The following is a 16,246-nucleotide window of genomic DNA, read 5'->3' as shown; positions in this document are numbered from 1 at the left end:
GTTTTCCCCCCCACCACCTCTTTTTATCTTTCCTTTTTTTCTTTTTTTTTTGCCCTTGTTTTTAACTGACTCTCATGTTTTACCTTTGGCTGCAAAGTTCACTTCTTAGCAAGTCCAGGCTATAAACCTCACTAACACTCTTGTCAAACCCTACCCTGTTTTTCTAAGCACAAGGGTCTGTAAATCATTGGAGACACACAGAACTCCCAGCCTGAAAGGAAAAGGAGTTTTGTGCCACTGTGGCTCTTCAGGGTTAACCCTGCCCCTGAGCCTCTGTGGTATAGATGTCACCTTTATTATAGAACCCATCAGACACGTGACCTAGATGTATTTTTCCAAGCTGTGAAGCTGAAGCTCTCCCACAGTTTTTTCTTGCCTCTCTCGTTCCTATGGTAACGATGCACTCTCTGTCCTCGCAGCGAAGCGCTGAAGCTGGCAGCAGCTCAGAAGTCCCAGCAGCTCGCAGCCTTGCAAGAGGAGAACGTGAAACTTGCCGAGGAGCTGGGCAGGAGCAGGGACGAAGTCACAAGTCACCAGAAGGTAGAGTGGCCGCACCGTTTCGGAGCCGTGGTGAAGATGCTGCGTGTGCTGTTTCCGCTGCTGCCGGGCTGACGTTGTGCTGCATGTTTGTGCTTGAGAGATGAGTTGTGCTGAGAGTGTTTTACAATAAATTTGGAAGCCACCTGCACTGGGAGGTTAGAGCTGCAGGATAGCAGAGGGTTACATAACCTATGAGGGATATTAGGAGACTTGGGAAAGAGCATAAATTAAATATACTGGAGCCTAATGTATTAACAGACACTTGCTATTTCTGTTGGCAGTCATTTTGTTATACAACTGTGGAAATCTCCATCTACTCAGTACTGAGGGACTCAGGCTGTTTAATTCTCCTTATTCCTGCTCTACCTTCGCACTTAAAAAAACCCAACAGCATTTAGGATGCTTTCAAAATACTATTTAAGATTACTTGAACTGTTTCTAAAACCTGCTCTGCACATGTGTGCTTTGCTTAAACTTCATACTATGAATGTACAGGAGCAGTGCTGCAGACAGGTAGTGGCTGCTGGAGGACCAGAATCGATGTCAGATGTTACTCTGGTGGTAGTTTATAGGAGATAAAGGGACTCGAGTTTGTATTTTTATTTTTTACTGTTTCAGTGTGTTGTTGGAATCTTAAAGCATGGGCTTACTTGCACAGCTTGCAACACTGGTACTTTCCAAAAGAGAAATCAGATTTTCAGCCATGAAATGTGGTGGGGTTTAGTTCTTGTAGAGCTTGTCTAGTAACAGTCACACCTTGAAGGCATCTTCGGAAGATCCAGACCAAAAGCAAAAACATAGAAGACAGAGATTTATAAATTGCCTTTCTGAGATGGCACTTGTACAGAAGAGAGGTGTCCCAGAGACATTGGAACAGATCTCTCCCATCCTGCAACAAAGCCTAATAGTTTAAAGCCAAGAAGTTGACTTTTTCCCAAGGGTCCTGTTTGGAAATACTGAGGATGGATGACTAGGGATCTGGCCAGTTTTTGAACCCTTTTGGGTCCTGACAGGAGTAATGCACGAGCTGCTTCATCCTGAGGAGCCTTTAGAGATGATTAACAAGAGTCCCAGACGTGTGGGCTCAACCACTGACTCATGCTGCATCTGAGTAGTGGTGTGGTAAGAGAAGGCTGTCATCCTGAGCAGCCAGTGGGAGCTCTGCTCACCACTCCCACATACTTTCTTAAATTATTTCAGCATCTTTGAGGCAACCTGGCATTTCCAGCAAGAGTTGTAACTTCAGTAGGATTCAGCAATGTTGGTCAAATCTTTCTGCCTGTGTCTACCTGCGCCCAAGGGGAGGGGTCTGTTGGCCCCCAAAGCATAGGCTAGTAGTGGTCACTGTAACCTCAGTCTGTGGACTCTGTTGTTTCCAGATGAGCTTGTGATGGAGTCCTGCTGCTGTCTGTGCCCTGCCTACTGTGCATCCTTCAGCAGGGATCCTTCTCTCCTTGCCAGGACAGACAGCTGTGACCTGTGGTTAGTCATCCTGCCGACTGGAATATTCTTGGTTCACTTGCACTGTGGCCTTTCTAAAGGCCCATGAGTAGATAGCTCCAAGATCAAAGATCTGGAAGATTTGCTAGAGGCTGGAGAATTAGTCTATTTGCCTTCTTCAGCCATTGGTGCTGCATTATGTCCTCTTCTGGAGGGAGGTGTAACCTGAATCTTGGAAACGTGGGGATGCCATCTGTTCATTTCCTAAACATAGTATGTGGGCCATGGTGTCTTCAGGTCTAGTGAACTGCATGGCCTCCTAAAAGGCTGGAAGAGGCATTTGGTATTCCAGGGAGCTCTGTAGTGGCAAAAGGAACAAAGGCAAAATTATGTCATTTAAAAGACAGGTTTCCTGCTGAGTGTCACGTAATTGAGTGCAGCTCTTCTCCACTCAGTATTGTGCAGTTCTTGTTGGTGGAACTTGAGATCCACCTGCCCAGAACTGTGGTATTTCATGGTTGTGCCTAAAAAGCATTCCCTGTCTCATCTGCAGCCTGTAAAGTACTGAGCATCCTTTTCAGGCTCATAGAAACCTGCTCTTACCCCAAAGAGCAGGACTCTTGTTACATTCACTTTAGATCTTACCCAACCTAGACTTACAGTCCCCTCTTCCACCTTAGACTCTTCTTGGTTCACTTCATGAACCAGCAGGAATACCAGCTGGCCTTTAGGATTCTCACACAGACAGCTCCGTCTTGGGCCAGCATAGGCTCAGGGATCCCCACCACCACCACCTCTGCTCTGCTGTTCCTCAGGTGAATGTACACCATGTCCAGACACCAAGCTGCAGCATGCTTTGGGCTTCCTTGTGTGTGGGTAGTGAAAGTTTTGAAGAATTGTTCCATTCAGTTTTTGAGAACAAGTGTCTGTGGTGGCAGTGAAGAGGTTCAATACAGCAGGATCACTCTTGGAGCTGTGTTTTATGCAGTGGATGCTGAAAGGTTTGGACAGTAGGGAGGGAAGCACAGAATGCAGCAGTGCTTCAGCCTATGTGAGTTCATCCAACTGCAGTAAGAAAGGTAGCAAAGATGTTGTAAGGATTCTGAGCAGTCACTATGGTAACTCTCTAAATTCTGGTGTTTCTCAACTGGGTTAGGGAATTTGTGGACGCCTGTGACACACTTTGCAAAATTAATGAATACTCGTTCATGAATGATTTATCCTGACAGCTAAAGGTTAAAGTGTCTTGTACTAAAGATGCTGAGGGGTGCTTTTCTATATTGATCCATAAGTAATTAGCTGTTTGTAATTAGTTAAAGATCCCCAGTCAAATAAATACTGAGCTTGGGGAACTTTTCTAGTTTCAAATTATTTGTTGTGGAGTTTTAGGAGCCTTAGCCTCCAGCTTCATTGGAAAAAGTGTGGAAACACTCACTCAGCTGATCCATCTTTTATTAAAGGTATGTGAGAAGTCTGCCTTGAGGGTAATCAGAGAGTGAGCAGATTCCTGGGGCAATGCTGATGAGAGAAGGGGTGTCCTTTGTCCTCTTCTACAAGGAAGCTGATCAAGGTTTGATCCATGGCTGATGCAGCTGCAACAAGTGTTTAGAAGCTGCACAACTGCCCTAACATCATCTTCTCTACTCTTTCTCCCTTTTAAATCTGCTTCTGTCTTGGTCTGTACAAGTGTCACTCATATCTCCACAGGGAACTGAAAGAGAAAAGAAATGCAGGGTTTACACTCACAGTGTTGGAGCACTCCACAAATGTTGAAGGGTTTTCCAAGTTAAGCAGGCACCACAACCTTTTCCTAAAAGAAACTGATAAAAGGGGGGGGGGGGGCGGCACGGGGGAGCATCATGCCTCTCTGGGGGGGCCAAAGGATGAATAACAGCAGTATGAGGATTTTCTAATTGCAAGTGGCAGTCAGGAGCATAAGCAGCAGAAGTTAAGCTAGCCTGGGGTGAAACAAAGCAGTTTGATTGTGAAATGTAGCCAGGTTAGTGCTGCACAGTGTGACCACAGAGAAACTCTGGTGCTAGTAGAGGAAGAGCAGTCCAAAAAAAAACAGCTGGAGAAGAAATTGCAATGTGAGTCTGAAGTGGAGAAGGGCTATATAAAATAGCAGCTCAATAGCATGCAGATCATTGGGGTTTGCAAGCAAAACATTTCTCAGAATTTTAATATTCTTTTTCCTTCCTTTCTTTTTTTGTCATCAGTCTGTGGAGATGTCAGGAGTTCAGAGGGGCTGCCTCTGTGTAAGAAGCAGACAAAAATTCTCAGAAGCAGGGGTATATACTTTTTGCTGCTGCTGAACTTGCTGGGTTTGACTTGCCTGCAGGAAAAATTTGGCTGTACCCCATAGTGCTGTGGCTGCTCTGCAGTCTTACAGTGGTCACTTCCCTTGAGAGGGACAATTTGATTTTCTTTAAGACTTGTTAATGTAAGTCTCTCTACACTCTTCTAGTATCTGGTTTTCACATCAATAAAGTCTGATTAGGCCCCAGCAGAATGTTACCAATTAATCTTGAACTGGGAAGGTTTAATACACTGTAGTACATGTAAGGAGAAGGTAAGCTGTCAGAGAATATGGAGGAGACCATTTATCTCTCCAGACTTGGAGGCTGGCAGACAAGCTTCCTTCTCATTGCAACTTGCTTAATGTTTTCTCTGCCTATCTGTGCCAAACTTGAATGTCTGCGAAGTGATGAAAGTAGGTAGTAAGAGACCATTTGCTGCTGCTCACTAAGGCTCTGAGGTTTCCATCGTAAATGTATGCCTGCTAAACTTGGGAATGAACCCTGAAAGCTTGTGAAATCCAGAGGCTGCCTTCAAGCGACGGCACAGGTAGTTGCTACCTAAGCAGCTCTGCAGGGCAGTAATTGCTACATTTGGCCATTGAGTAAGAAGAAAGGAGGAGGTGGTGAACACTGGTTAATTGGCCTGAAAAATACTGAATTCCTTAACCTCATCAGAACTTCAGTTACCCCAGTGTTTCTCTGCTGGGCCTTTACAGTTTTGTTGTTAGGCAAATTGTGGTTGGTTGCTTTGTGTTTCCTGAACCTACCTGTGCCTGTCTGTTTCGACCCCAAGAACCTGCAGCAACAATGTTTTCAGCTGAAGGCCTTACTAGCGCTAAGGCCCTGCTGAGTTACAGGTTCAGGATATGGTAACAGATACCAAACCAACAGCTTTACAGGATCAATAATTTATCTCGAAATAATGGGACAGTAACAAATACAGAACAGCACTGCCATTATCCAGGTTAAAACAGCAGCAAATCCAGTAATTCGTCAATAAATTTAACACCTAGGTGCCCAAAGTGTTCTCTGATTCTCTTGCTTGTGTATGGGACCTGGAAATACAAATCTCACATCCCTCTTGTGTGCATAGGAGGGGAAAATACCTATGTAAAGTAGTAGTAGCCCCTCACTAGCTAATAGTCTAGGTCACTGAACGCTTTATGTCTGGTTGTGTGTGTTGTTCTAGTCACAAATTGATGTCTCTGAGGATTTTTAGGCTCGGTGACCTCTCCCACATTTGTTTCACGATGGTAATGATTCTCTGATATTAAGGAAACAATCCTTAGTGTACTAACTGTAGTCTTTTTTGTCCTTGTGTTTTAGCTGGAAGAGGAAAGATCAGTACTCAATAACCAATTATTAGAGATGAAAAAGAGGTAAGTTGTTTGTTCTGATGTGTGTTTAGCTATAAAGTCCTACAGAACACTTCAAGTCAACACTAAGAAAAGGGTTTTTTTTTAATGTTGTATCACAGTTAAAAGTGTTGAGACTGTTACACACATTGGATTATAGATGGTGTCTTCCACAGTTTCCTCATTAACAGTGAGCAGGAAATGTAACTGTGTTAATATGAGCAGTGGTATTTACCATTTCCTCCTGGTTGTGCAACTGGTGTGCTGTAGCAGTTCTTTTTGTTTTCAGTAATCAGTTTAGTGTTTGGTTTTAGTCTGTTCTGGAATGTTGAACTGTCCCTCAGTCTGATAAAAAAGCATCATGCAGGTCTGACCCATCAAGGTCTTGAAGAATAGTGGAAAACCACAGTGTTGCTGAGGATTGCTATTATAAAACTAAAAGCAGCACTCAGTGGATGATTGTCACCATCTGGGGCTCTCGAGCTGCTTTGTGGCAGTGGTTATTGCAGTTCATTCAGCACTGTTCTGAAGTAACCAGGAGATTTGTCCTGGGTGACTGGGGCATCCATCTGTAAACTGTGCCCTTCAGTAAATGGTCCTGAGTACAAAATTTACTGTCCTGCAATATGCGTATGGAAGGCTGATTGGCTAAGTGCCATGATGTCTTCAGGAAAATGTAGGCTTTTCAGAAGTAGTTACATAAATCCTTGGAAAACAACACAGCTCTCCATGACACCAAGTGTATTTCAGGACAGACAACCAACCCCTGTTAAGGTCCTGAATTTATAATGGTCAGAACAAAGAACAGTGAGTGGTATCTGTGCACATCCTTAGCTCCTCAGGATTAGGCACTGGTCCCTTTTTCATTCCCTATGAATCTGTTATCTGGGAGGTGGGTCATGCTTTGCTGTATCTCTCACTCTTCCAAAGGACAACAGGTACATGGGGCATGGCACAAAATAAAGCTTCCTCAGAGAAATGTAGTAGGAGTTTGGTCAGGTTTTGTACAGAGAGGCAAGTGAAGAGCTGAACCTCCAGCTTTAACCAGCCTTACAAACTGGATCACTCAAGAATAGCATAAATGTAAGTTACCTGAGATGAGGCGAAGGAGAATCTATGGAGGGAAATCTTTATCTGGTACGAAGGCTGTTTGACATCCATCAGTATGGTTCCACCAACTGAGGGTCCCCTCCAGCAGGAGAGATGTGGGGGAAGGGAGGGAAAAGGAGGCTATCAGTGCTGCTGACAGTTTACAGCTGTTGGTAGCCTGTTATTTAACGTGTTTTAAAATGTGGATTTTAAATAGTGGAACTCCTGAAAGTTACTTGAGTAAAAGGAAGGAAGGAGTGGAGACCAGAGAGTCATTCAGTGTGTCTCCAGTTGTTCTATTTCATAACATACATTTTAAAAGACAAATTCTTCAGTAAATTATAAAAAGATGTGTGCCTCTGATTTTCCTTCTGGTTTTACTCTATGAGCTGCCTGAAATAATCTAGATAATTACATTAGGTGAAATTTAACGTTACTTGACCTTCAGTCAGTTACATTGAGATGCCCAAGGTTGTGACTGGCTTAATGACATTCCTCAACAGTGTTGAATAAACTCCAGTAGAAAGGATAAAATAAGTGACAGAAACAGTCACTGAAGGACAGCAGGCCATGAGGAGTCAAAATCTGCCTGCAGATGATATTAGTTGCTAACAAAATAAGTTAGGCTGAATGAAGAGCCAATTGAGGTTGGTGGTGAGATGAACAACAATTTCTTCCTTTTGTCTCAAGAATCTGAGATCATGAAAAAAAAACGTTTTGGTTCAATTAGGACAAACCCCTAGCAGTAGTTTTCTCGCCTTCCTTCCACCCACATGAATTCTCTTCCTTTAGTTTAGCAACTCCCTCTATGAAATGGTCCAACTAGGAGTGTCAGGAGCTGGATGGTTATGAATCTAAGGGGGTTCTGTGTTACCTCAGCTCACGAGGTCCACTGTGGGTTGTTAACTGTCTTACTGTCTTTGAGCGTGCGCTATTTCTCGATACTCATCTCATTCCTCTCTCTTCCCTTTCCTACCCTTGCTTCCTTTGCTATATCTGTGTGTCTTTAATGGTAAGACTCAAGAAAGTCTATCCACGTTACAATAAATAATTTTTTTTTTAAGTAAAGTTGTTGTACATATTTTGGCTGCCTTTGTCCCTTGGTGTCTTGCTTTTGTTTTGTAAAACACTCAGCTCTATAGATACAGATAAAGAAAAAAAAAAAGTCTATATTTTTTACCAAAACAAAAAAGCCTCTTGGTGCACATGTAGTTCTTCCTTACAGTATTTTGCATTTCTACTCCATGTTTCTAACGTGGTTCTTGTTATCTTGCATTTTTAAAGCTTGCCCAGTAACACTTTAAGGTATTTGCTTCATTCTTAGAATTTCTTATTTTTGTAGTAAGGGAAGAATCTGGGTGATTTATTTTACTTTTTTGTGTGTCAAAACAAAACAAAAGCCTCTCTCTCTCACGGCTTCCACACACTACTCAAAACATGGGTTAACTTGCTCAGGAAGGTGACTTTAACATGGCATGTGAAATGACAACATCCCTTCTGTTGTTGGTCTTCTTTAGTCTCTGCTGTCACACGGATATTTTGGCCTTGAGCTGGCAGGGGAAAAGTTAAAGTTCACCAAATAATTTTCCCTATTTTTTTTTTTCCTGAAAAAGTGGTTCTCACAAATTTTTCTTGCAAGTTATCACTAGGTAGTTACTCCACATTCCACACATGCTCCTTTACATTTACTGAAGCTGGGGCAGACTCGGCTGATGCTGGAAGTTAAATGTGATCCACACTTACGTATCCGTAAGTAGTGACATGTCCCTACTGTATTTGTAGGCTTTCCAGTTCCAACAATTTCAAGGGCCTCTGGCTGGAGCTGTAAAGCACAGTTCCTGGAGAGACTGTCCTGGAAAAAAACAGCCCAATGCTACAATTCAGAGACCTTTCTCCCTCCTCTTGTTTTCTCCCCTCTTTCCTTCTCTTGTTCCTCTCCCCTTGTGTTACAGTATTCTACACTCCTATCTTGAATTTGCAAATAGTATCTCTATGCTCAGAAAGTGTTTGCCTTTTTCAGCCATCTAAGTGCTATGGTGGCTGAAACCAAGCCCAACAAATGGCAAGCTAACCATGTTTGTACAAAACACACATTTGGTCTTGATCTCTGAGGTGCAGATCTGACCAGAAAATGGAAACATTGGCTAAGTAACAAGCTCTTGAACATGAGATGAGTCACTGGGGTTTCCATTTGCTCTCCTACAGCAAAGCAAAGCCCAGGTGAAGTCTCAGGTAGAGCAGAGCTTGTAAGCAGCAACTTAAATGTACTTTCTTACTTCCCCAGCCTTAAGTAAATGCTGGATTTGCCACTGTGGACTGGAGAGGGGAGCTGTGGAAATGTGGTGGCATGTTTCTTTCCCACACCACCACCCAGAGCTGTTGATCCAATTCCACAAAGTGTTTAAAAGCATGGGTTAGGCTGGAGCACATGTGTAACCCTGCTGAGGAACAGGCTGCTGCCATGCTTTTAGTGCTTTGCTGAACTGGGATTGGTGAGGACATCTATTAAAGTTGGGTCTATTAAAAGATAAACTGAAAAATTTGAGTTTTATTAGCAGGGTGTAACTTGTACTTCAGGGCAAGATCGTGCAGTCTGCAATTTGTTGTGTTTCTGGTTATATTAATTCTCTCATTGTAAAACTATACCAAAGCCAAAACCACCCTTTTGATTCTTAGTTGGTAGCTGCATCAGCTTTTCTAAACCCCAGATTCTCCACTTGCTGTCTCCATCCCCAAGCATAATCTTAACAATGAAAGAATTGCATTAATTGTGCTCTCATTGTTGAGTTTCCTATTTACCTTGAGTGGGTGAGATTTACTGTGTCATTGGCTGGGTATCATGGCTCTCACTAACTGTAGACTCTGTGGATGTGAAAGCTTTTCCATCTGAAACTAACAAATCCCACAAGGATGTGTTCTGCCCTCAATCCCACACCCAGTTCTTAGGGAATGTAGTATAGTTTACTTCAGTGAAATCCTTATGTCACTTGGTATCTTTGAAGTATTGACTACTCCATGGGTTTTGGGTAGTGGGTTCACAATGAAGCCTAGTTTGTCTTCAGCACCCTCAACTAGTAAGAACCGAAGCAGCTCACTGTGGCATTGAGACCATGATCATCTAAACCAAAATGTTTGGAATTGCATGGAACTGGGAAAGCTGCCAGGCAGCTGCTGGGGTGCTGAAAAGTCAGCTTCTTCCCTAGAAAAGGAAACCCAGATTGTGGGGTAACAAGCTTTTGTAACAATATCCTCACATCAGAGGACAGTGACTCATCTGTGTACTGTATGACATAGCAGGAGCACTCATAGCATGTCATAGCTGTGATGCCTTAACATCAGTGTCAGGACAGGAATTAGGATCAAGCAGTTCTCTCTCTTGTTAGATCAGCTAAAAAGGTTGGGAGAAGTGGACATAAGCACACAGAAGGGGTTTGTACCTGCCCTGGAGGATTGCTTTTTAACTCTTCTTCCATAAATCTCACACAAATCCCACAAGGGTTTGTGCTGAAGCAGTAATTGATAACGGCCCAGAAACTCCAAGTACGTGTTTCAGGAAATAATGATGCCACTGAAATTAGTGAGGACCAGCTGATATTTCCAGCATCATCAGTGCTTTGCATGACAACTTGTACAATGAGCTTTGCATGTGTGTTTTGTTGCTCGTTAGTAATTTTCAAGAAGTAACAAAACTCTGGAGTTAGCTTTTGTGGAACATTGTGCAATGTGACTGTTTATCCTGTATCTCCCCAGTCTATTAACTTGCTCCTTTAAATTCAAATGGATACGATGCTAAGCAGATTCTGGCATATTCTACCTAGGTAACATTTTTTGCTTTGTTTCCACAGTTGTAACATCTGAAATGTTTTCTTCAGATATAAAATCCTTGTCAAGTACAGAATCGATTTTTTTTTTTTTCCAAGAACCACTTCTTACAGTAGGCTCATACTTGAAATAGACTTCTTTAGGTGACTCTAAACCCATTCTTTAGGTGACTTTTGGTATTTGGTATTTTTTTTTTTAGAGAATCAACATTAAAAAAAGAAATTGATGACGAAAGAGCATCTTTACAAAAATCCATCAATGTTACTAGTGCCTTGATCACACAAAAAGATGAGGAACTGGAAAAGCTCAGAAATGAGGTAAATGCAGCACAGTGGGATGATTCTTCATTTGGGATTAAGTTATGGCTAGAAGCACATGGCTTTGTGTGCTTCCTGCTGAAGAGTTGGTTAATTCCTTTATTTTAGCGTATTTAAACCTTAGAACTAAATCTTTAGATGTTTGTGCCTACTCAGGTGACTTCTAGCTGGTGCCCTTTTAGCCCTTGCCACTAAAGGTGTTGCCTTGGTGATCTGGTTTCATTCTGGGAGGCCTAAGCACTCTCCAATAATTCTTACAGATCACAGTGCTCCGTGGAGAAAACGCCTCTGCAAAAACCTTGCAGTCAGTGGTTAAGTCATTGGAGTCTGATAAATTGAAACTTGAGGAAAAGGTGAAGAACTTGGAGCAAAAACTCAAGGAAAACAACGAACAGCCTTTAAGTAGCTCCTCAGGTAAAAGAGAGGAGGGAGGGAGCCTCTCTGCTGGCTCTGCCTTCAGATTTAACCTTGTCAAATTTTGCAGCTGTTAACCAGGTGTTTAGAAGGAGGTTTAAGAAACTGGACCTCCTGAGAAATGTGACTTCCCTGTTGTAGGACACACATTAGACATAAATAAAGGAAATCTGTCCAGCTGCAAAATGTGCCAGCTGCTGCCATTGCCAGTTAACCGCACTGACACCAGGGTGCAGACAGTTTCACATGAAGTGAAATCTGCATAAGCCTTTTATAGAACTTCATCCTGTCTGTGGTGTGGCTTCTGCACAAAAGCCTCCCTCAGACTGGTTGGTTTTGTTTTTCCTTGCTGTAGCTGCAAAGTAACATGCAGGCATCATAACAAACCCACCACCCGAGCACAGGAGTGGGAATCCCACGCTTCAGATTTTCTTGCTTTCCCTATGCTGAGCTTCTTAAACTTCCTACCTCCGCAGCCTCAGCTCTCAAGAGAGAAGTGTCCTTTGCCCATCTGCCAATATTGGCCATCACCCATACACCTTTTGTGGTTTAATTAATTTCTGTAATATAGTGGTCAAAAACATGTCCTAAAGGAGTCACCCTGACTAAAGCTTGCATAGAGTGAGCTTCCAGAAAGCAGCAACAATAAGACATTCTGGAGACCAGAGACGACTCCTGCAGTCTCTGACTGTGCTATTTTGTGTTTCATAATTCAGACTACTGGATACTTACACCTTGTTTGTTTTTTTTTTTTCTTTAAAGGTGACATTACTGCTAATCTGCTTCAAGATGACATTGCAAAAGAGAAACAGGTATTTGATCTGAAACATCAACACACAAAACCAACATGGTGTCTGTGGGAAGAGGGAAATACTTTTCCAAAGACAGTTCCTAATTGGATTTTGTACATCAGAATTACAATGGGTAGATTTGTCTTGTAAACTTCTGCTTCTGAAGAAAAATATTAATGGCAGGAAATAATAAGAACCAAGTGATGAGTGATCTTGGAAAAGTCATTCAGGTTCACTCAGGAGCAGAAGAAAACAAGGAGGAAGGCAAAGGTGGCAAGGTTTGACCTCATAGCCTGTTGGTGAGGTACAGCCCAGCAGAACACACTCAAACTGCTCCTTGGTGTTCTTTCTGGAAGGTTCTTTGGATGTAAGTAAGGAATATGGTGTGACCCACCTGAATTTGTGGTGCTTGCCACTGCGGAGAAGTGGGCTTCCTGAGCTCCAATGCTACTACTGAGCTTCTGCAGTTGGAAATGTTGATCTTTGGTGCTTCTTAACTGCAGAACTTTACTCAACAATAGTGGGGCAAGTTGCTCAGTCAGCATGTGCTTGGTAGTAGGGACAACATGTATCAGAGAGTATGGTTATAATAATGGGCATGTGAAGCTCTGCCATGTGACTGGTGGTCTGTGACATGCTTGGGAAACATCGTTAGAATAGAAACACCTTCTGCTCACTGTAAAACTCTTCGTTAAATCACTGATGTTAGTCACTGGTAAAAAAATGTCCTTTCTAGTCTGTACAGAGATAGAAGTACGGTATTTAATGCATACTAATCACCAACCTTCTCCTGTTTCTCTGCCTCCTTGAATTCACCTGCGGCTGACAACCCTTCCTTCCAATCAGCATGAGGTTTGTCCTGCTTCTTGCCTTCCTTTGTTTTATCCACTGTGTTAATTAGCCAGGCATTATTTGATGACATTCAGCACTGGTGCTGCAGTGTAGCTCTGAGAGTATCCACCAGCACTGCAGGCTCAGAGCAGCAGCCACACTGCACCCAATGTGATTTGTGTTCAAAATGTTGCATTAGAAAAAGAACTCCATGTATTGAATGGTGGGCTGAAACCTACCAATGTCTCAGATGTGTTGGCTGGGCAGAACTACCAGTTCCCTGGCCAGAAGTCATACCAAGGGTCTTGGAGGCCCTTTGGGAAGCTCATTTCCATGTTTTCTATGTCCCTGCTTGCTCTCCGTAACAGATATCCAGTAGTAAGGGTTCATGCAGATCTGCACGTGTCAGCTGGAGGGTTATTCCTTTGTTGCTCGCCTTATCTGAAGTGCAGTCATCACCCTGCTGACTGTCCTTGTTCTTGATGATCACAGATTGACTTCCTCAATTCCGTGATAGTGGATCTGCAAAGGAGAAATGAAGAACTGAACTTGAAAATACAACGAATGTGTGAAGCAGCCCTCAACGGCAATGAAGAGGAGATAAATAACTACGACAGGTACAAATCCTACAGGAAACCTTGGCTTGTGTTTGGGCACCTGTTGGCAGCAGTCACTTATCACTGCACAATGCACCAGCCTATGTTCAGCCAATGGGAAGGACAAATGTAGCTTTCTCTTGTATTTAGTGATTCAGGCCAGCCCTCTTCTTAGGTCCATTACTGCGGTGTATCTGCTGATGCAAAATGATCCTCTGTAGTTACAGATCACACACACTGATGCATCATAACATATAAGGTGTTAGACTTGGTTGAGTTTGGCCCTTTCCAAGTTAAGTAGAAGAATCTTTGCTCTCAAGAGGCCAGTAGCTGCACTGGGATGGGGAGATCCAGTCCAGAGGAGCAGAACAAAAACCTGCTTGATATATTGTGACTTTGGATCTCTTCTTTCCAGGGAAAAGAGAAAGGAGTTCAGGTGTGTTCCTTTTAAAATAATGTCTGTATTTGTGCAGAGTGGCTGGAGAGCAGCCAGACAGAAAGGGACCTGGGGGTACTGATTGACAGCAGCTGAACATGAGCCAGCAGTGTGCCCAGGTGGCCAAGAGAGCCAATGGCATCCTGGCCTGCATCAGGAATAGTGTGGCCAGCAGGAGCAGGGAGGTCATTGTACCCCTGTACACAGCACTGGTCAGGCCACACCTTGAGTACTGTGTCCAGTTCTGGGCCCCTCAGTTTAGGAAAGATGTTGAATTGCTGGAGCATGTCCAGAGAAGGGCAATGAGGCTGGTGAGAGGCCTTGAGCACAAGCCCTATGAGGAGAGGCTGAGGGAGCTGGGACTGTTTAGCCTGGAGAAGAGGAGGCTCAAGGGTGACCTCATTGCTGTCTACAACTACCTGAAGGGAGGTTGTAGCCAGGAGGGGGTTGGTCTCTTCTCCCAGGCAACCAGCACCAGAACAAGAGGACACAGTCTCAAGCTGTGCCAGGGGAGGTTTAGGCTGGAGGTGAGGAGAAAGTTCTTCACAGAGAGAGTGGCTGGCCATTGGAATGTGCTGCCCAGGGAGGTAGTGGAGTCACCATCCCTGGAGGTGTTCAGGAGGGGATTGGACGTGGCACTTGGTGCCATGGTTTAGATAGTCATGAGGTTTAGGGTGACAGGTTGGACTCGATGATCTTTGAGGTCTCTTCCAACCTTCTTGATTCTATGATTCTATTCTATGATTCTAAATATTTACCTAGAGCAGTTTGGTAAATACTATAATACAAGGGATTATAGGGATATTGCCAGGTAGTCGAGATGTCAGAAGATCTTCAGAAGGGGGTTTGGGATTTGGGAGGTTTGGGGTGGTTTTTTGTTGTTGTTCGTGATCATCATGATGTTTCCCCAGCCTTGATGATTACAAAGAGGGGTTCTTGGGCAGGGCAGGGCAGAGCAGCAGCCTGGCACCTTTCTGAAGGAGAAGTTCCCTGCTTGACTTGTGCTGGTGCTATCTTGCAGTGAGGAGGAAAGCCTGTCAAAGAAGAAACCGCGTCTCTTCTGCGATATCTGCGGCTGCTTTGATCTTCACGACACCGAAGATTGTCCAACCCAGGCACAGATGCTGGAGGAGACACCCCACTCAGCCTACCATGGCAGCAGGAGAGAAGAACGTCCCTACTGCGATACCTGTGAGATGTTCGGGCACTGGACAGCCGACTGCAACGACGACGAGACCTTCTAACGCGCCGCACAGCACCAGCGTGGACTGTCTGTGTCCTCAGCGGACAATTTACACCACCAGCATTTGTCTGTGCTGAATGTCAGGAAAAAGGACAGCGTTCCTAGACCCACTCGCTCCCCTTCCCCTTGCCCATCCACTCCAGAATGAGTAAATTGATACTTATTTTGCTCCTCCAGTAATAAATACCTGATCTCCCTAATAAACTTCAACAAAATATAAATAAATGATTTAACAAATGACTTTATGCTGTTTCTTCCCAGGTTCTGGGTTTGTCCCCACTCCTAACAAGAAATGCCTCCATGCTGTTGAATCTGTTGATGGGAAAAGATGTATAGGAACGAAGCACTATAGTTCTATTAAAGCTTATTTAAGTACCTTAAAAATTATGCTGTTAATTTTCATATTTGCACTAAACCATTTTAAGGCTGAATTTGTACATTTAGATTTTTAAGCTTTTTTTGACACTGGACTGGTTTGAGAATTGTTTCATCTTTATTTTTTTTTTTTCCTTGACTCCTTTGGTTGTGATTTGGCTTGGTGAAAGTGAGCTTTGGGTGTCGGTTTGAGGACAATATGAGATGTGAAATCGTGAAGCAGGTAAGAAATGGTGCTGCTGTGGTGGTTTTAGCAACCACTATGCTTTGCACACCTAGAACAGCTTCGGGGACAGTCCTGGGGTTTTTTTTTTTCATTCTTTCAGCTTCTCTATAGTGTGTGTATGGTGTGTGTGTGTGTACATATGCATATATATATTAAAGTTATATTTTGGAAAAAAAAAAGTGTGTTTTTATTCAGATCTTTCTCTTCTCTTTCCAGCATGAGGGTTGGGCTGGCCCCTAGATGAATAATTTGCTCTCTGTTAGCCCTTCTTCTTTCCCAGAGGAACAAGGGAAAGAGACTCATGGACTGGAAAAGAAAACTCAGCTTTAACAAAACACTAACAAAAAAAATGCAATATTAATATGAAAACAAATCTCTACAATTGTGTGCAAAACAAATTTTGAACTCCCTTGAGAGTCGGGGCTGGCTTCAGCCTGGGATTCGTGTCTTGGATTCAGGAACTGGGTTCAA

General features: G+C 43.3%; 1 protein-coding gene across 1 annotated transcript in view; it reads left to right on the top strand.

Annotated features, from left to right (window-relative positions):
- The window catches only part of LOC128975743 (vacuolar protein sorting-associated protein 33A), an 83,072-nt gene that overhangs the window by 56,086 nt on the left and 10,740 nt on the right, over positions 1-16,246 (top strand). The window contains exons 20-27 of the mRNA XM_054392766.1: positions 420-540; positions 5,607-5,659; positions 10,746-10,863; positions 11,124-11,277; positions 12,040-12,089; positions 12,915-12,920; positions 13,392-13,516; positions 14,953-15,903. Coding sequence (XP_054248741.1) covers positions 420-540; positions 5,607-5,659; positions 10,746-10,863; positions 11,124-11,277; positions 12,040-12,089; positions 12,915-12,920; positions 13,392-13,516; positions 14,953-15,175 — 850 coding nt within the window. The 3' untranslated portion in view covers positions 15,176-15,903. Of the gene's footprint in view, positions 1-419; positions 541-5,606; positions 5,660-10,745; positions 10,864-11,123; positions 11,278-12,039; positions 12,090-12,914; positions 12,921-13,391; positions 13,517-14,952 lie in introns of the transcript that reaches the window.

The sequence above is a fragment of the Indicator indicator genome, chromosome 26 (assembly GCF_027791375.1).
Source record: "Indicator indicator isolate 239-I01 chromosome 26, UM_Iind_1.1, whole genome shotgun sequence".
Lineage (NCBI taxonomy): Eukaryota > Metazoa > Chordata > Aves > Piciformes > Indicatoridae > Indicator > Indicator indicator.
The sequence above is the reverse complement of the archived record's forward strand: the minus strand, read 5'-3'. Positions and strand labels throughout refer to the sequence as shown.